This window comes from Ambystoma mexicanum, chromosome 6p (genome assembly GCF_040938575.1).
Source record: "Ambystoma mexicanum isolate Mex_15411 chromosome 6p, UKY_AmexF1_1, whole genome shotgun sequence".
Taxonomy (NCBI): Eukaryota; Metazoa; Chordata; class Amphibia; order Caudata; family Ambystomatidae; genus Ambystoma; species Ambystoma mexicanum.
In genome coordinates, this window is record NC_090935.1 from 1199516424 (window position 1) to 1199537872 (window position 21449).

A 21449-nucleotide genomic window follows, 5' to 3' on the forward strand; every position below is an offset into this window, starting at 1 on the left:
CCATCCCTTCTGCACTAATAACCTTTGTCCTTTTCTAGACTCTGGTTATCCAGAGGGTCAGACGTTTTGCTAAAATGCCTTTTTGGACGCTTCATGGGCGGCAGTCTCCCAGGCGTACCTTGATTGTCATCTGCAGACAAGAGAACGGCATGACTGTTGTGGAAGGAGTTATTGGGCATGCTGGTCACAAATTGGTGGATGGAGAGGAGGAGGGGCCAGAGCCATGCCTGATGGGAACTGTAGTTTTGTTTCTTACTGCTATTTTGTAAATAAAAAAAAAAGAGCGATGCATAATACTCGCCTCATGCCATTACTAGAATCACTGTACATCAAAAAACTAGGATTGATCAGCATTGTGGAAAGTCCTTTTTGGCGATGGTATGGCAGCAAAAATTACCTAACTTGATATAAAAATTAACCTTAACTGTGCCTTTTTTGCTCTAATGCCTTCCCTGGTATCTTGTAACATTTGCCAGCTAATAAAGTGTTGGCCTTGTGTTGCCAGAACCAGGCAGTGGCATTACCAGGGCACAATACAGGCTATCCATTCTGTATCCTCTTGTATTTATGATGTATGAGAAGTCATTTATAACACGCCTGTACACAAGTGTTTCTAGGTGCAACACGACAAGATAGGAGGACGAAATAAACTCTTACTAGGCCTTTTGTCATTCAGATCGCGCAATTGGGGGGGGGGAGAGGAGATGTGCCAGGGGGAGGGAAAGGGGAAGTGCGATCAGTACAGCATTGCTCTGAGTAAGTGCAGCCGGGGAGCTGGCTAATAATTTACATATAGTTGTGAAGCGCTTTCCACAAGCATGTTAAGCAAGTGCCAGGCTAATAATTTACATATAGTTGTAAAGCGCTTTCCACAAGCATGTTAAGCAAGTGCCAGAAATCATTCTAGGTTCATGTAAGTGACTTTGCGTTTTACTTGACAGATTTAGTCTCCTGTGCCTGATATGTTGGGGCTTGGAAACGGACGCAGAGGTATGAAGTCCCCGCCCCTCCTGGTGGCCGTGCTCCTGGCATGTGTGCTTGTTCTCGGAATCAATTACTGGATTTCCAACTCTCGCAGTATCGAATTGCAGGTAAGAACACTGCCAGCCTTTTATGTCGTTTTACTGCTTTTATGCGTGTGTGCAGAGCATTTCTTCAAATCCAGCCTCAGAGCCTTGTTTGCATGAGCTTTCGTGTGTGTTAATTTTTCTTTTGGGGGGAGGCTGCCCTTGGGAAATGCACATGCAGTAAAATGATTGCACTCGTTTATCACCCGTTTCTGACACCCCAAGCATACAAACCTTTTTTAATCTTAGATCAGTACTTAGGCGGAACGTTAAAAGTCCACCACACTCCATCTCTCGCCGCACCAGGCTTCGAGTTTCTGCTTCCATATCTCTGCCAAATGAGTATAGGAAATGGTCCGGAGCAAGAGGGAGCAAAATGTCTTGCCGCAGCCGCCCTCCAGACCCAGGTGGTCCCAGACACGACTCTCGCAGGTCCTGCGCCACATCGAGCAGAGCGCTTTCAGCCTGCATACATAAACTGCTGAGACCTCACATTCAGTTTTGCAGCTGTTCAAACTGATATATATGTCCTGCATTTTACAGACATCTCGTTATTAGGGTGAATATTGTGACCAATCAAAACGGAAGAGTCCATTATTCGCTTAAAGGGTTTTCTTAATGAATCACTATGACATTTTAAACATTTTAAATTGTGGACATTATGATGTTCCCATAATTAATTTTGCTTTTGTGCAAATCTCCAGGATTGGGGTCTATATAGAGATACTTGGTTGCGGCAACCTGGCCCTGCTTCCTCCTTCCCAAAGCTCCGGCCGTCCCCCAATAAATGTTTTCCATTTCCAGCACTTTAGACAGCCAAATCATGTACAAACTGTGTAGATGTTTTGTATTATAGACTATAGACTCTAGACCTAACCCCTGGTGTCGTAGAGAGGTTTGTTGCTGGTGGTGGTGTTTTGCAGCGTAGCACATTTCAAGAGCTACGTCCTAGAGTAACTTATGAAGCGCAACCTTTAATTCCATTGCCGACTGAGCATTCGCTCCTCGCATGCAGGGGTGGCTCTGCAGTTTACATTGCTTGTGCACAACTTCTGAGAGCAGTCGTTGGTGCATAGGAATAGTTTCTAACGCAACAGTATGATGACGGTCTTTTATAGTTTTTGGAATCCGATCCTTTGGAAAGCTAGTCCCCATATGTTATATGCAGAGCCACAATATCTGCAGGCCCTCAGGAGGTTGAGGGGGTGGGGGGGATTTGACTGGTCTCGAAATAAGGCCGGCCCTAGGAATTGCAGAGGCAATTACGGCATATGTTTTTTTTTATTATTCTTTATTTACATTTAACCAAACAAGAACACAGAAATCATTTAAAATGGAACAATCGCACAATATTGCGTATAAAGTTTACCAATACCAACAGCATGAGAAAAAGTGAGGAACCCCCCCCCCATAAAGAACTAGTACATAATCAAAAAAAAAATATGGCATATTCATTGCAGGGCCCCTTAATTTGCATATGATATCAATGGAAGTGACATCACTCCAATATGAACTCGGAAGGATGAAACTTGAGGGGATTGGAACCCGTGGCAAGCAGTTTAAACATAGATTTCAGCAGTAGGCACATTAACCCAATGGCTATCATTGCTGCAGGCATATTGATTTATGGCACACTGATTAAAAATGTACTTTGTCATCTACCTGCCCCTTTACCCCAACACACGCGCATTGACACTTGCTTTGTTATGGTAGACTGTGCTATACAGGATTCAATAACCTAGCATAACAAAACATTTCACTCGTTCTCTTTTGGGTAATACTCTGGATGGCCATGCCACTGTGGTGACTGGCAGCAAAATGAGAACAAACTTAACAATGTCTCTGCTGAGTCCAGTCCTCTATAATACAAGGGATTACCTTATTTGCCCAGCATCACACTTTGTGGTTAAACAGTGAAGCTCGGATTTTAACTCGTGCAGTTTAACCACATGAACACACCTTCCGAGTTCCACTTGGCACACATATTTAAAGTTTGTATTTCAAGGCCTAGACTAATGTCTTGTAGAGCAGAGCTCTACAATTTCCTATGACTATGATTGCGAATGCCATCCAGTCCTCATTTTTCCTGGCATTGTGGGACTTTGTTTTCCTAAATTTCAAATGGGAGAAAAAACCATGGGTCCCAGAATCCAAATGGAAAAATAGGAACTTGATGGCATACTCACACATGGCCCTGAGAAACTGCAGAGCTCAGATGGTTTACTTGTAAAAATACTTCCCTAGCATGGGGTCTGGCATGGATTTGCATGCTCATGAATATTCCCAGTCGTTCGTCAAGGAAAAAAAAGAGGCTGTGTACTCTTCTGTCCATCTGCCGACAGCAGGGATCCGTTTATCGGTGAATTTCAAGTTCCCCTCAAGGGCGAGAATCGTCAAAGTTTCTTCGAAGTTTCCAGAAGGCCATCGGGCCTACTCCGCAACTCCGGCCATGACGGAGGAGAAGTAGGAAGGAAGGTACCTTTTCAGGCCCTGCACCAGATGTGGGCTACAGAACATGTTTGTGGAGGACAAACTGCTCCAATGCCTCTGTCTTCACCCGGACCACAAGGTTGGAGAGTGCGAGATCTGCCTCAGCTTCTCCAAGAAAACGATGAAGGACTGACACAGTAGACTGGCGGCGTGGCTGAGTGCCAAGGCCTCTGCCCTGTGCCCCGAGCAAGGTCCTGCCTCACCCAGGACCAGCCGGTCCGAAGAGCGGGCTTCTAAATCCTTTGAGGCGCCCCATCCGTGGAGGCCCAAGACGAGACCAAGCACTGCAAGTCCATCCATCTTCACCGGGGTCGCCGGTAAGCTCACCGGCACGCTTGTTTTCGGACCACCATACTACGAGTCTGCCTGCAGGGGCTGTCGCAACGGCCCCTGCAGGCAGACTTTTCACAAAAGGACCAGGACCGTTACCAGCGGTGCCAGTGCTTCAGAGTCCCCATTCCCATGGAGTCCTTTCCTGACTCAAAACGAAAATGGGGACTTACTGATTCCCCTGTCCCGGGGGCACCGGGAAGTCAGGCAGTGGATTTAGTGTTTCGCTGACTTCGTAATGAGGCCCAATAAGTTAATCCTTAGAGACCCACGTTAAAGCAAAAGAATATTGTTTTTGCTTTATTGTCCATATCCTGAACGGAAAACTAGAAGCCCCACAATGCAAAATATGGAAAATATTACAAGCCTGAAAATAAAAATCTTTATTTCAGACCACTACTTGCATAAAGGTTACTTTTGTCAAACTTCCAGCCGGCTGCTTAGCTAAATGCTGAGAGCATTTGCCTAGTCATATAAAGCAACACTTTTGTTTTTGTAAACATGTCAGACATCATGGCAAAGCAAACCTTTTAAAAGGCGAGCTTTGTTTTGTGAACACCTTCGTGCTAAGGTAATGAGCCCAGCAGTGTAAAGTAAGGGTGTGCTGGATAAGAGAAAGCGGCATGTTGCAGGTCATTAAAGAGCCGCAGGCAGCCAGTTCAGGACGTTGCATGAGGCCTTGAAATGAATGGCAATCAGCCTGAGCTTTGAAACGGCAGTGACTGGAATCGGGACCCTTCTCGTCTTGTCATGGCCTGTTTCACCACGTAAACACATATGAGAACTGTTGATGTGCGTTTACTTTGTGAAAGAAGCCACTGCATGATGACTGGATCCCCCACGGACTACAGCGCCGGAGATTCTGCGAGGCTGGCCCCCATGTGCACGAGGCGTAGTGCAGCTGCACATGCTGCACTCACATATCGCCGGCCCTGCCTCGCAGTACCGGGGCTCTTTCTTCTGAACCTGGGGGCTGCACCTCCTAGAGTGGAGGTTGCAGGGATTTTAAACGCGCCAAGATGCATACTGGCACTGGCCTTGTTCCGAAAATTGTGTAAGAACCGCTTTTATGCCTGGCTTTTCCTGCGTTATATTTCTACGTATGTAGCTGTCAGATAAAGTCTATTTTCTACAGCAATCCTCCCTGTCCTCAAATACCGTAATACTCATTACCTTCTTGTATCCTTGCCTCTTAATGCGTCAGTCCTGGTGGTTTTCGTATTTTTTTGGAAGTATTAGGTATGAAGTAAAAAAACAAAAAAATAAAACGTTTTGTGGTGTGGGATATGAATTAGTGTATTGAAGAGTGAAGCAGAAGGGGCCCTGGTGACCTAGTATAAAACCTCTTGTACCATTCTGCTGACTGCCAGTGACAAACGTGAAGCTCAGTGCTACAGCTGACGCAGATTAATGATGACAAATATTCTATGGTTGACCTAATTACTCTATATCCATAAACCTGCAGGACCTACAGTTTTTTTAAAAGCAGTTTAAAGAAGATACTGAAGCTGGGGCATTAAGGTGGGTTTGTACACCCCTTCCCTGTAGCCGGCCCACCATCCCCTGCCTTCTTTTCTTCTGGTCTCCTAACTCCCAAGAAGAATTCATGGAGGTCCCCAAGCCCTGGACCCCACCCTACAAGTCTTTGAGCCAGAACATGTCCTCTGTGTGACTACATCCTCCTCTAAACCTCATCATCCTCATCTTCTTGGACTGCTACAGCAACCTCTAAAGACAGTAACTCACAGCACCCTCCCAGAGTAACAACAGTCTGTCCTGGACACAGCACTTAAAAGCTTCTGATCATTTCTCAATGATACACTGGAACGGGTCAGATTGCAAACCTTCCTCTTGGATAATCTTGCATGGAACCAGCAATACCCCGAAGGTTTGATCATGTGCCCACTTTTAGGCAATGCTTACATTTACATCTTCATGGGTCTCCTTTGACCTCTCGGTCTAAACACCCTCTCCTGTGCTGATTGCACACACATCTACTTTTTTTGTGCTTATGCCGTTTGGTTTATGGATCGAAGCAGCCTGAAACTAGCGATGCAAAAAAGGAGCATCTTTGCTTTTTAAATAAAGGAACACATTATATTTGACTCCCAACCCAAACTTATTTCTGCATTTAGAGGTAGATTGTTGCTCTGCTGCTTCAACCACGAGCCTACACAATCCTTTCAGTCTGGACTACATCTGGATCGTAAATTGTGAAAAATTGCCTGAGAGGAAGAGTTTTGCACTGAAGACTATTATTTACTTTTTTCTCCTGGTTCAGTGAAAGACTTGTTTGTAGTGACCTGGTTTCCCTGCTAGCATTGTAGTATGTATGGAATGTTGGGTGAGGGACACAGAATGCAGCCTGTGAGGATGTTGATGTATGTGTGGAAGTTCTGAGTGTGTTAGTTGCTGAGATGTAAACCCCTAGAGAGGATGCCGGTGCATGTTGCCCTAAGGCTAAGCTTAAATGTACCTGACTTGATGTACTTAATAACATATACAAGAACTTAAAGAAGTTACTAGTACATCCCAAGATGTCAGAGTCCTCATTAGAGAACCCAAGCTTTACAATGTGCTACTAGCTTATATCTGTGCTCCAGAGCTTAGTCTCCTCCATCCCCTCTGCCCTGCAATGCGCATGATATCCATGGAATAGCGATCTGGCAAGACGCACTTTGCTGCAGCACTGCTCCATCTTGTTGTGGCTTAATTCCTCCCCTGGACTCTCCTAATGATCTGCTTCTCTGGCTAACCTAGGTCTGTGTCTTCCCTCTCTTGGTCCACCCAACCCCTGTGCCTTGATCTGTTCAATGTCTACCTGGCAAGATCATGCCAGCAGGAAAAACGCTGCAGGGAAGCCAATGCCAGCAACATGCGATAAACTGATGAGAAGGTGGAAACAGAGCGTTACGCTTGAGGGGACAGGTGGGCAAACATCAGGTAGGTTTGGATGGCGGTAGGAGGTGCACATACTGAGGCAGGTGGGTAAGGGTAAAGCACAGGGCTGGAGGAGAGAGGTCGGAAGGGGGATGGGATTCAAGGGATAAGCGTATAGACAGGCAGATCACAAAGAGTTTGGTGGGTGTGCAAAATAAATGTATCCAGGAGCAGAGGGTTTTAAGGGAAGGACATGTCGGGGCATGGAGGAGCATGGTCTTTTGGGTAGGGCCACCCAAAACGATAGATAAAGATGGGTACACATAGCTTCTGGCATTTTGTGAAAAACGATCTGATACTGCGTTATTCTGGCAACTTAATTTCATATTTAGGTATAGGGCTGTCTTGAACAGGGAGTTAAATACCTTGAGGTTTTGTAGCTGCGCAGAAGCGATCCTTTTTGGAGGCGACTATCCATTCCTGTCGCTGTCATGCTTCATTGGCAAATAAGCATACATCGCCTATAATCTTCCTCATCTTCTTCCTTTCAAAACAATATAGTGCACACTGTATGTACCCCCATTCTTTTTGCAACAACATATTCCCCCGACTCCAAAAGGTAGTTCAGTGGGAGAGAATTGTATATTTTCTAATGTCAAACGTTTTATTGGCACAAGAAGAGAATATACATTTACAAATGCCCACATACAAAGCAGACACACGGTCATAAGGTAGTTGCTCCTTTTGGGCAGCTGCGTCTAGCTTCTTACTGGCATCATTTCGAAACCTCGTGAAAAGCAATCCGATCCATAGGCTTAGCCTCACACAACACACCACAACCTCGCCTGTGCATTCCAACTATAGCCGATGGCTAAAGTTATTAAACGGACCCAGTACTGTCTCATCCATTTGTGGATACCATGCCATTTTGTATGAAATGTATGCTATGCCTCAGGCTACCGTCTATTGAAAACTCTGGTAGATCGATCACTGTATACCCAATTGCACTCAGCACAGTTTAGAACCTTTTATAAATATCAACCAACATAAATAGCAAAGCAGTCCCTAGCGGTTGTACCTGTTTTTAACAAGGTCTGTTTCCTCGTTTGCTCATTACACGTGCATCTTTCCCCGCTGTCCTTTTTTTTCGTGTTTTTTATTAAATGGGTGCCCCGACCTCCCATTTACCCTACTCCCCATTCAGCCGCATCCTGCCACCCACCACCCCGAATCCCTTACCCCCCACCACCCCGAATCCCTTACCCCCAAACACACAGCATAATAAAAAAAGAATTGGCAAAGGACTGCAGGGGGAAAATACACGAGTAATGTGCAAACGAGGAAACTGACCTCGTTAAAAACGCAGCATACAATCCGCAAAACCGTGACTGCCGACCTGGAGTCTCTTCTTATAGACTCGGGAGAATTGGTCAAGGACAGGTAAAATATCTGTGTTGGCTCCTGAGAGAGCCCATCTTGTGCACAGACAAGAGTGGCCCCAGATTGCTCAAAAACTTCCAGCAGGCTGTTGTGCAAGATGTTAAGAGCATTTGCCTAAACATATAAAGCAACCGTTTTGTTTACATGTCAGATATCGTGGCAAACCTTTTAAAAGGCGAGCTTTATTTTAAGTGAACACCTTCCTGCTAAAGTAATGAGCCCATTGCTGGCAAATAAGGGTGTGCTGGATAAGAGAAAGCGGCATGTTGCAGATCATTAAAAAGCCGCAGGCACCCAGTTCAGGACGCTGCGTGTGGCCTTGCATATGAATGATCAGCCTGAGCATTGAAACTCCTCTTCTCCTGAGGCCAATCCTTTGCTGTCAACTCTCAATTTAGTCCTCATTTTAGTAGGAACCAAACGCACTGAGGTTGGTCCGGATAGTCTTTCTGTTACTCTTTTTCTATCTCCGCTGGACTGGGGTACACATGAGACAAACGGAGCCAACATCCTGTGAGCAAGCGAGGGAGGGAGCTGCACCTTATTCACAAACGTACCCATCTTTTTGAGTTGGCTGGGGTATGTGGCAAGCCAGAAGAACTCGAACCAGGGAACATGTTGGAATGTAGGTTTATTTAAATTAATAGAAAACGCCTCACTTACCCTACTACTAAAAGGGAGTTCCCGTCCTCACCAAACTAAACCACGGTGTTTGTCTATAGTCCGAAAAAAAATAGTCCTCGGTCCAAACATGTCCACTAAACTGGCCCTACCACTTAGCAAAAAAGAAATCGGTTTAGTTTCCAGCACTCTTGGTTCTTAACCAAGGTAGCTCCGCCTGTACCAGGAATCCCTCCTGGGTCTGGATCCAATGGTTAGAAGTAAACAAATGTTCCACTCAAAGAAAACCGTTCTTGTCACTCTATCAAAAGTCCCTCAAAATTCCCCAAAGTTTGGCAAAGTCTCAAGTTCATGGAAAAACAAAATGTCCAAACATCTTTAGGTGGAGGACTAGTTCCCTGATCCCTTTACACCAACTTGGTCGATCTTTTCCATTACTGCAATCAGCGTTCGGGTGCCTCAGTGCTCCCTTGATATCTCACTTAGTTCCTATACCCCTCTCTGCTTCTGGCTCTTGGTTTTCTTGGGTCCCGCTAACCTGCTTGGATTACTTGGGGTCTTCTAACCCTTTTCCTTGTCTTTCTCTCTCTTCTCTCAGGTCCTTGTGACCCTTGAATGCAGCTAGGTGAGTCCTTCCCTCTTCCCCACTTGTTCTTTCTTCGCTTTTCCTCCCTCCCACCTGGGCAACCCACATATCTGCTGTGTTGTGATGCTTGCTACAGTGAGGGTCTGCCTCGTATGCAATGGCATCGTTTTCCACGGCTTGCCACTCTTCCACACTGGATGCAGGTGGCCTTTGTGTGTCTCTTTCGCTCTCGCTCTTTCGCTCGCGCTCGCTCTTGCTCTTTCTCTTTCGCTCACGCTCTTTCTCTCTTTCGCTCACGCTCTTTCTCTCTTTCGCTCACGCTCTTTCTCTCTTTCGCTCTCTCTTTCGCACTCTCTCTGAACCAGTGCTCCCTTTGTTCCTGGACTGTGGCCCTCATTACAAGTCAGGCGTTAAGGGTTTAACGGCGCTGTTAACCCTTAACGCCTGATTCACACTTTAACGCCTGCTTTTGCAGGCGTTAAAGTCCAAGGCGCTAAGCAACCTTGGTGCTAATTACGGCACCGTAATTAGCGCCTTCCCCATCCCCATTATGCCCTATGGGGCAAAAATGGGAATGGGGAAGGGCAAATGGTGAATGGGGAATTACCGCCCTACTCACCTTGGAATGGGGCAGTAATTTGGACCATGGTGCTAATAGCACCATGGTCCAGCGCCAGACCTGTAATGAGGGCCTGTGTGTCTATTTGCGTGCTCCAGGTCCTCGAAGTCCAGTAGCGGTTGCGCCTCCAGGTCCAGTTGGCTCTGCTCTGCCTCTCCTGCCTTGCAACGCTTCTTCGTTTGGCATACAGCGTCTCCCTCTGGTGTCCACCTCCTTCCGCGCTGCAGCCAGCTCTGTTCTGCGTGTCTCCTCCTCTTCAACGAAATTTCCCATTCAGTAAGTTACATTCGTTCAATGTGGGTAAACCCAGTTTTTCAGCAATCCCATGGCAAAGCGAAATTCCAGATTAGCATGGGAGAAAAAAGGTTGATGTTTGATTGTATGCTTCAATTCTAAAGGCGAAAGTTAGTTAAAAAATTTGAAATTTCAATCTGTTCTAAAGGAATTCACTTGTTTTTCGCAACTGTAAAACCTAGAGTTTTCTCAAATTACATAAAAATAATAGCTGCTGTAGCTTTGTTTAAACACTTTACAAACCTGTTTCTCATTTAACTGAACACAGAACGTGTTCTTTCGCCTAAACCAGATATCTAACATTTCTCCCAAGGGATGCTTTTAGTCTTTTCGTTTATTTATTTTTTTTAAACCAGGCGATTTCCTCCTATGATGGGGGGGAAAAGAACAACAGAGTAACTGGTAGGCACAGATGGAGGATTCATAAGGAAGGAGCGCAAGGAAACTCTAGCCGCCTTCCGCTTGTAGGGACTAATGGCACAATTTTTGTATTGTGCCATTTCAAAATCCTGTTTTTGCTGTACTGACTTCCAGTCTTGGTTGCCTTCTCCAGCTTGCAACAGTGATGAAGTTTTGAATGACCTTGCTCTTTTCAATCTGTTTCCCGAAGCACACTGGCGTTGATTTTGCCTTCAGTGCCTGGAGCCCAAAAATCCAATACCTGGTAATGCATTTTGCAACTTTATTTCTTTCAGTCTTTTAACAATCACCTATTGTGGGAGGGAGGATGGGGGTCGGGGCTCAGATTTTTGCCTATGACACTCTTGAAAACTCCAGACTGGGTCACTTATTTTTCCTGACAAATTCCCAAAAAATGTAAATAATATAAAACCTCTGCACTTTCAAGCAGTCCTATTTGCAGTGAGCCGTTTTATATAAACGCAACAATAAAACAAAACATTAGGTTGTTAGTAGATCTCATTAGAGGCTCTCCCCAACTGCTTGGCTGTGTTACTCCTAGGTATTTTTCAAATGGTTTTGCAAATCTACTGGCTTTTATGGGACAGGTTTTCTTCAGGGGCTTTCACGATCCTCTTGTGTGTGTCAGACAAGCATTCTTGAGAGAGTTTCAACAGCCTCTATTTCACAATGGATAACCGCCTTTGAGGGCCGTGTCACTCCAGCTTCTCATTGGTACGGGATTACCTCATATTTTCTTCTGGGCCTTACTGGTTTTAGGGGTTTTGACCAGGCCTTTTTCCACCCCATCCCTTGAGTTGTTTCCCCATGCGTCATAGGGGAAACAGATTAAAAAAGACCTGGTAGAAATGTTCCTTTTCTTTTCTTGGGCAAGTTGTGGGACTAACATGGCGCCAACACGACTAAGTAATGAATTGAGTCTTAGTGTCTGCGACTCCACTTACTTGCTGAAAGCTGTGTTTGCTGTGTTGTTGGCGTGCTGACTGAGGATATCAGTATTCTTTTGCTGTTCATTGTTTTCCACCTTCAAAAGCCCCAGCATACCGCAGAGTGTGGAACTGCAGAAAGAAAAGGTTTGATTTGATACTTGATATCTATCTACTAAGGACTGCCCGTGTGCCGGAGGAGATCGCACCTAAGGAGAGTGACTGAGCAGTAAGGGAAGGCTGTTTGAACTATTTAGAAGACAATTACGTAGTAACTGAGAACCGCTTACCCTTCTTGAGTTTATAAAGTTGCGATCACAAACCGCTCCCTTCGAACATCCCTCCCTGCAGTGATAATTACTGTTGTTTGCTGATTCGTTCTTCTGAGGCTGCAAAGTAACGTGGAGAATTGGAAATCACTGGCAATATGGGACTTGATAGTTGTGCTTTATCAGTGCTGTAAAATCCACAAATCATACAGCGGACCGTTTATTCTCTTTGATCCCGGTTACAACTGCACAGAAGCGCTTACTTTGACTAAAGGTCTAAACAACATAGTTTGGAGCTTCCTGAACCAGAGTCCTTGCACATTGGCCAGGAACCGGGTGAGATCTAGTCTACTCCCAACAATAGACCTGTTCCATTTCCCCACACAAATGTACTACCAACACCAATCCCAGTGGAGAAAGAATTGCGTTTGTAGAATTAAGAACTTACAACAAAAAGCGAAAAATATTGGTTTACAAGATCTGAATTTATGATCAGACTACACTCTATTCCTCAATTGCGAGTTCTGAGGTCGGAAGACTTTGAGTTTGAGCCTCTGAGTGCAAATAATTCAAATGTCAGCCATCCATTGTAAATTCTTGGCGACTGCTGAAATGTGAAATTACAGAGAACTTATTGGAGGCTGATGTAGAAGTTGAGGCACGCCCGAACAAAGAAGATGCCAAATAGCCTAAAATATAGACCACAGAACCTAAGAATTCTGCAAACACACCCCAATTGCCAACTGTTAAAGAAGTTCAGCTTGTCGACATACAGAACATTTTAAAGTGGCTAGCAGAGAATCTACCAGTAGTGGCCTAAAAGCAGTGAGATCGCTCGATTTATTTCATGGAATTGTCAGGGATTTAGCTACTTGTTGTCTATTGAAGGTTCTATAGCATAGATTACTAACCATACCTGTATATGCCTTCAAGAAACTTGGCTAACCCGACAGATTGCTCTGGATGGATACATCATTCATCAGGCTTTTGGTAAAAAGGGTCCACAAGGAAGACCGTATGGGGGTTGATTGTCAGAGTTGTACATACCATAAAATCATGTCGCAAGTATAAAATAAAAAGGATGATTACATTGTTGCCGTTGAGTTAGAATTGCCCTGTAAGGGCATTGTAGATAGGATTTTACTGCTTAGCCTATATAGTCCACCGGGGGCTACTCAGAGAAAACATTCAGGAAGCAGGTCATGAGCTGCTTATTGATTGGATGTTGAATTCAGAGAATAAAGCAGTTCTAATTGTGGGCGATTTTAACTGCCATATGAATCGAGATGCTGTGATTGTTAGCAACCCTCATCTAAAATCCAAGAGCAAAATGTTTCACTTGATTGTTCACCCCGAGGGACTTTATTGGGTAAACTTCTGCAGTATCTGGGGCTTAGAAATGATAAATGGGAGGACCCCTAGTGATTACCCAGTTAAAGAAACTTGGAAATGTGGTAGCCTTTGGAGTACTCTTGATTACATCTTCGTTAGTGCTGAAATAACTGCCCGGGTGTAAGATATGGAAATTAGTATGAACGATTGGAGTGACCATGCCACACTCATTTTAACATTCACCTCTGAAGCAGCCCAAGATAATGCGAAAGCCTTGGGGCATTTGAGGGTAAATCATGCTGTGACTAGTATCCGCTGGTCTGAACGGAACATCAACAAGCCGGCTCTGGTTCTTTCCTGTGTGCTCACTCCAACTCGCAGTGCATTCTTGGCTATGTCTATAAATTAAATTGAGAAATGGATTTCCTCTTTCGCAAGCGCCCACACCACTTCCAGCGTAGGGATGTCAATAATTGAAGTAAACAAAAGCAATCCCGATGATAAAGAAATAAGAGATGCAAAAAGGCCATTAAGAGCAGATATCTGTAAGGCGAGGAAATCTTGCACAACACGCAGATCCTGTTATTCTACCTGTAAAGTGCTCAAAAGTAAATTTAAATCCTGGATTAAACCAAAGCTATGAGAAGAACCTAAAGCAATGGCAGGACTCGGTACAGATTCTGTGCACTAAAAATTTCCGCAATATTTGGGCGTTGTTGGGGGAAGCTAGGGGAGACCGAAGGACTCCACTGACCAAGCCGATTGGTGCAGAGAGATGGGAGAATTACTTGAGAGATCGTAATACTCCTATTTGTGATGAGGGTAAGAGGATCGTGAATACTGCCGCCCCGTCCACTGTTTATAGTGACCGTTGACCTATTGCTCTCTAAAATTAAAAAGCTCAATTCCTCCCGTGCACCGGGTCCTAATGGACTCGCCAATCTTCTATTAAAGAGTAACCTGGAATTCTGGGCTTTTACACTCGAGATCCTCTTTGAGAAAGTTCTGACTGAAGGAAATGTCTCCAAATCGTGGCAGATGGCAACGCTAATTCCAGTGTTTAAGAAGGGCGATAAGGCAGAGCCTGGAAATTACAGGTTTCTTTCTATGCTGGACTGCACTGGTAAATTATTTGCAGCACTGCTACTAGATGAATTACAGGAATGGGTTGAGAAAAAAGGGCTGCTCGATCGATTACAAAGTGGACTTAGGCGTGGCTACTCTACAACCCACAACCTGATGGTCATGGACATCCTCTGTAATAAGGCTAGACGGAGTGGTAGTGCTTCCCTTTTATGTAGTCTGTCGATTTTAAAGCTGCCTTCAACCTAGTTCCCAGAGAATTATTATGGTCAAAACTGCAGTCGTTAAGCTGCCCACAGAGACTACTCTATTTTCTGAGACTATTGCATCAGAATACCACTGTCTCGCTTAAACTGGATGCACAGGGGAATATGACCAACCACATACAGCAGAACAGAGTAGTTGAACAAGGTTGTGTTACAGCCCCTCTACTCTATGATCTTTTTGTCTATGACCTACCAATGGTGATTAAAGCAGTCCACAACTGTCGCCCCCACCCCCCATAATGGGAACAGTACATTGCCCTGTCCTCGCCTATGCGGATGACTTCGTCATTCTGGGCCACACTTATTGTGGACTACGTAGATCTGCTGAGGCACTCTGGGATTACGCCGAAAGCAATGGGTTAACAATCTTGAAAAAACACAAGTGATGGTGTTTACAGGTAAAAAGATCACCCGTAATACACTTAAGATACATGAATCGGAGATCCAGTATACTCCACAATATAAATACCTAGGGGTTGAGATTGAAACTAGGGGACATTATACTATCTACAAACAAGCACGAATAACCAGAGCTGCCCAAATTACAGTACTAGCATACCGCTTTTCTATTTCACATGGTGGCTATACCATTTGGGCCGCCCAACAGCTCTACTTACAAGTGCTTGCCCCTATGATAACATACGGTTTAGAATCCCTCCAGTTAATTGACCTCAAATGGTTGCAGGTAATGGAAGGTAAATACTGGAAGAAGATTCTTGGCCTCCCTGCATGTATACCCATGGCTATATTAGGGCTAGAATTAGGATTAATATAATTTAAATCACTAGTACTGAAGAGACGAGCAGAACTTTATCTGAAAATGTATAATAACACTGACAATTGGCTGTTGGCATCTATGTGGCATCTATGTGGCAGTTTAAAAAAGGAAATACTGACTACGATGCACTCATTGATATATGGTATGGTTATTCGACCTTTAGCGAAAGTTTGATTCTCACACAGTATTTTAAGTAAATAATTCACTAGTATACAGTGGAATTGTTTCGAGGTTTTTTTATCTTCCTATCTTTTATCTATTCTCCTTTTGTGTAACAATAATTATTCTGTCGTTTTATTGAGTTTGTATATAAAGTAATGAATTATGATTGTGAATAAGATGTATTTGTGTTAAATGTGAAAAGTTTGTTTATAACCGTAACACATTAAATAAAAAAAGGAAAAAAATACTTGCAGTCTCTCTTCCCCCTATTATTGAGGTTGATTCATCACAGTGCTCACTGAGCCTAGGCATAGGGCTTTCCTTTCAGGTGCTAAAATGTGTACAGAGAGGCATTCACCATGCAGTTGCCAGCACAGCAATGCCATTGGATACAAAGTCCTTTTATCGCAGGATGTTTTTTCGTTGCAGTTAGAAAATTATATAAATCTGGTGTGAGTGTTCGGGAATCGATAAAAAATGAAAAGTAATGGGGGTGTTTGTGGGGTAACCCCCCCCCCCAAAAATAATTTAAAAAAAATTGATGGCTCTTTTTGTGAAACAATTTGCAGTAAAACCCCCCACGAAAAAACTTCCCGCTATGAAATGACATGGAACCTGCCATTAATGAAGCCTAAACCAGTTCAGAGAGTGGTCTGAGATAAGTTGTGCATACAAAATTGACCAGGCTCTCTCCTTTTTGCCCCTCCCTTTCAAAGACGCAGGTACCAACTGAATAGTCACTGAGCCCTTTGCCCTTCTCATCTGTGGTCTTGATTAATGGCAGGCAGGCAAGCCTGTCTTCCATCCCAAGAGTATTTGTCAGACAGGGTTGTCATTGGGATAGAAATATAGACCAGATTCTTAGCACCTCGCTTTAACCAGGGCAAACTCTGCACCCTTCCCATCTTCTGCTTGAGGTACCCTGACAATAGGGACATAGCCCTCTTAGTTAATGGAGTCGACCCCCAATAACCCTCAAAATCGGTTAAGTCAGTCCACTTTTGTTGGACCCTTTGGGTCAGGCACGACTGGTTTGAGGACAGTCACCTGCACAGGTTTTCCAGCTGGTCCGTTAAAATGTGTGTCGGGCTCTTTTGCTCCGTTTTATCCCACCTATAGACCATCACAATGAACTTCCCTCCTTCCCTCTTTCGCTTTTTCCTTCCCTCCCTGGGTATAGCATAGGAGCAGAGACACAGTGCTGACTGGAGCTGGGGGTTGGAGGGGTGGTGGTGACAATCCCGAGAAACAGGCAACCGTGGGCACCGGCCAGGTAAAAGTAGCAGCCACCTTGGGGTTAACATAGGAAAGGATAGAGTAGTGGCGGGCAGAAGAAGCGGGGGAACACAGCAGGGGGGCCTATACAAGAGGCGATGAATGCTTGCACTGACCTTAGGGCGCAGCCATAGGGAGGCTAGATACGAAATGGGGGTGGGGTGAGGAACAGAACGGTTCCAATGGTCCAGTCCACAGTGAGAGTAGGGGTGAAGTCCTAGATGTTGAGAAGGAACAAGTCCCTGAAGATTAAGGTCTTACGAAGTTCATAATGCTAGTACTGAACATGGCTACAATACAATAGAGGCAGCCCAACAAAGATAACCTATCTTTTTGGGACCAATGTGAGGTCTTTGTTATAAGACCATGACGTGTTATGACTAAGAGCAAGATTCATTTCTTGGTGCTTTCATATGCTTTGCGCTGCCGAGGTCATTTCTTGCCTTAATGTGGTGCACATCAGAATAAACAATAACATTAACTGCCAGAACTGGTTTCCTTTTGGTTTTTTAAGGAGTTCTCAACCCCCTTCCCCCATTGTTTAAACCTGCCAGATAGTGTCGTCAGTATCACCCGTGTGGTCTCTAGAGAAAAAGACTGATACTAATGCATGATAAAGGAAATGTATCCACGTTTTCCCCTTCCTCGTTGTACTTGTTTATTTGTACTTATACACAAGTGAAGGGCTTCAAGGCGGGAAGGGAACAAGGGAATGTAGTCCTTATTCTAAGGCTTTGAAGATTCTGAATGAGCGAACAAAATAACTAGCATAGTAGGCCAGAGGCATTTCTGCTACTGCAAGGGCATGACTGTAAGGAAGGAGAGAAGGGGCGGGGGAGGAGAAGGAAAAAAGAGCATTCAGTCAATAAACTATTATCAAATAGTGCAATTGCATGACAGAGGGGGGGCAGGAGAAAAGGACATACAGAGAACTACTGTACTAGGCCTGGCGACTTTCAGAATGATTGGTGGTTGGTCATCACTAATGCGCCTATGCACAAGTATTTCAGGCACAACCAAACTAGGGAGCGGAGGCTGAGGGAATACAGGACAGACGAACTTGCTAGGCTTAGTACATTCAAGCTTGTGCAAGTGCTAGACAGGAAGTGCGAGGGAGGGGGACAGGTAGGTTAAGTGCAGAGTTGTTGCCTCTCTAATGGAACGTATTCCGAGTGCAGTTGTGCCAAGAAAAGTGCAGAGGCAAGTGCAGGACTGGCGGGGGAGCATCGGACCTGTGTGAGGCTGTAGAGGTTCACCAGGTGACCAGTCAGTAAACTGAGCAGTTGGGGAGGAGAGAGGACGGAAGCAGGAGTGAAGAGAAGGAAGATTAGCAACGGAGCGAGAAGAGGAAGGTCTTCAGGAGTTTCGGAACTCAAGAGTTCTGGCTCAAGTCTGAGAGAGGCAGGCAGGCTGTTCCAGAGGGAGGCACCTGCAGAGGTTAAGGATCTACCTCAAAATCTGTTTGGAAAAATGGCTCACCCGCAGAGAGTTGGAGAGGCCGAGCGCAGGGCTCTAGAAGGAGAGTATTTAGGAAGAGAGCATTGTAGATGGTATGGACCCCGGCCGCAGAAAGCCTTGTGGACTATGCAGAGGGATTTGAACTTGATCCTTACAGCTACAGGGAGCCAGTAGAGGGATTTCAGTGCCGGATAGATACTGTCCCTGGGCTTGAGGCCAAGGATAAATCTTGCGTTCTGTTCTGGATAAGTTGAAGAGGTCCGAGAGTAGAAGTAGGAAGATTGAGAAAGAGACTTTTGGGAGATATGTATATAATTACAGCATATGCTAAAGTAACAGGGTGCCAACAAAAACGTGAATAAAACTAGAGAGACCAGAGCAGTTGGATAGGTCTCCTTATCCCATTTGGCGCGAACTGCTGTAACTCCGCCCGGTCACCTGACATGCTCCTCGGCAGCAAACTCAAACAGGACATTACATCTCTCCCACACATGAGATAATACTTGGTTCTTCTACTCCATCTCCTCGATCCATCTGACAGGCTTTCGAGCAACTCTCCTTAAAGGACTTTGGACCATTGCTGCTAGACCACCTTCACCACTGCAACTGTCATCAGTGTCTATATCAATGTTCATGTAATCAGAACCAGACTCTTGGTTGGTCACAGCATCATCTGATTCTTCAGCCACATCAGCGTCAATTGTGAATTCTTTGAAGACTGAAGAGTTTCTGGTGACACACAACAAGGACCCTCATCTGATGCCATTGATCCTTTGATGGCGGTCATGGTCAGTGACTTGGGGTCAAAAGCGGATACATCCTTCTGCCCTTGTGGTTGTCGCACCAGGACTACATCCCCTGCTTGTAGGTTGGACTCTTTAGCTCTTCTCTTCTGGTCTGCATATTCCTTCATTTATGTCTTGCTTGCTGCATCCTTTGCAGATGCTCTTGCATCTGGGGTGGATCCAAACATCTGCTCTGCACTCTGGGGGTAACCTAGTCTTGATCCCCCGACCAAACATTAGTTCTGAAGGATAGACTCCCGTAGAACTCTGCCGTGTATTCAGAGTCTCAGGGCAGCGTGCAGATGGCCTGCATGAATGAGCCTCGGGTGATGGAACACACCTGAAGCGGGGTCATTTTCCGGTGCTGAAATCCTAAATATTCCACAAACATTGCAAATTCATATCCACTGACGGATGGCCCATTGTCGGACTTTAGTGTTGACGGGTTTCCATAGTCGGCTAATATTTTGTCAAGTGCCAGGATGACTGCATGTGCCGCCGTTGAATTAACCATGTGTATCTCTGGAAATTGCAACAGTTCATCCATGACTACCAAAACATGTTTGCCGTTTGTGAGAGATCCAAACATGTTGACTCCAACTTCATTCCACGATTTCAGCGGCATCAGGGTGTCCTTTTTAGCGGTTCGGAAGGCTTCAAGGGTCTTGTTTACTTTCATGTCCATTTGCGGGAACCACACCTTTGTGCGAAGTTGTTGTTTAGTAGAAACGATCCCTCGATGTCCTGTGTGGGCTAAACTGATCACCTATCCTGCAAAGACTCGGTGATGACGATTCTTTTTTCCTTGAGTAGGAGTCCATGAGAGGTGAATCTCATCAACAATGTGTGCTCTTCCTTTGTTAGGCAGTCATCGCTTTGACGTGCTTCATGCCATCTCCCTGAATGTAACTTGTCCTTGACTCTCATCCGGATTCAATCATCTTGATGCATTGCTTTCATGATTTCAGGTGCAGGTAGGCATTTTGGGAGTGCATTGTCCGCAATATAATTGATATATTGATCTCCCTTGCTCGACTATGTTGCTTCTTTCGCAGGCAATGGATATCCAGACAGGAATTTGCTGGATTGTTGCCTTTTCCAGGAACGATTAATAATAAACGAGTACACCTGCAGTCGAAGCCCCTAGCGTGCAATATGTGGTGGTATCTTGGAATTTTGCTTCCCATAAATGGTTGCGAAAGCCTGGTGATCAGTGATGATGTATTTTTATCCATATAAAAATAAATGATAATGTTCACAAACCCAGACTACTGCTAATCTTTCTTTATCTGGTTGAGAATATGCATATTCAGTCGTTGACAAACTTCTACTAGCATATGCCACAATCCTGCAGGTGAGGAGGAGCCTAGCTTGAATTGTGCCAAGATTGCACCTAAACCTACTGGGCTTGCATCCAGTTAGTTCAGTTTACAGATCAGGGTCATAATATGCCATGCAGTATGCCGATGATGTGCGTCATTTTATCTCCTTGAAGGCATCCTCACATTCCATTGACCATGTGAATTCTTGTTCCTTTCGAGTGAGCAGCCGTAGTGGAGTACTGACTGACGGAAAGTCGTGTATATATATTGTACAATAACTAGCCATGCCCAGGAATGATCATACTGCTGATGTTGATGTGGGTGTCGGTGTGGCAATGAGAGCTTGTACTTTGTCGGGGTCAGGTTGTAGACCTTCACTTGAGAATATATGACCAAAGAACTTCAGGGTGGACTTGCAAAACTCGCATTTGGCTGCATTTAACGTCAAATTTGCATACTCCAGTGCCATGCACACTCGATGTAACTTGTCATCATGCTCCTCTTGTGTTGCACCAAATATTAAGATGTCGCTATTGTAGTTGAGACATTGTGGTTTGTACCGAATCACTTGATGCACTTCGGCATTTTGAAACATTTCAGTAGCTGATGAGACTCTAAAGCTAAGTCTTTTGTATTGGAATAATCCCAGATGTGTAGTGAACGTAGTAATATAACGAAAGTCGGGCGCAGCTCCAATTGGTAATGCCCTTTGTTTAGATCTAATTTGGAGAAAACCTTCCATCCTTGTAAAAGGTGCATCATGTCCGTCATTATTGTGGACAAGTGTTTCTCTTTCTCAATAGCCAGATTAGGTGCTCTCATGTCCACGCAAATTCTGATTTTTATCCCCCTTTTCCTTTTTGGGCACCTGAACAATGGTGGAGACATATGGAGTGGGTTCTACCATGTGTTTAATGATGTCTTAATTAGCAGTGCTTGTATTGCATCTTCGACTTGTCTCTGAATGTTTAAGGGAATTCCCTGATAATGCTGTGCAGCTTGATCTGCTTAGCTTTTGCGTTTTCTTAATCTTGTGAATAGTGACA

General features: G+C 44.7%; 1 protein-coding gene across 2 annotated transcripts in view; it reads left to right on the forward strand.

The window, feature by feature from the left end:
* Positions 1 to 21449, forward strand: part of GOLM1 (golgi membrane protein 1) — a 499462-nt gene that overhangs the window by 121713 nt on the left and 356300 nt on the right. For both annotated transcript variants that reach the window (XM_069625846.1, XM_069625847.1), the window contains exon 2: positions 942 to 1091. In XM_069625846.1, the coding sequence (XP_069481947.1) occupies positions 963 to 1091 (129 nt within the window). In that variant the 5' untranslated portion in view covers positions 942 to 962. The remainder of the gene's footprint in view (positions 1 to 941; positions 1092 to 21449) is intronic.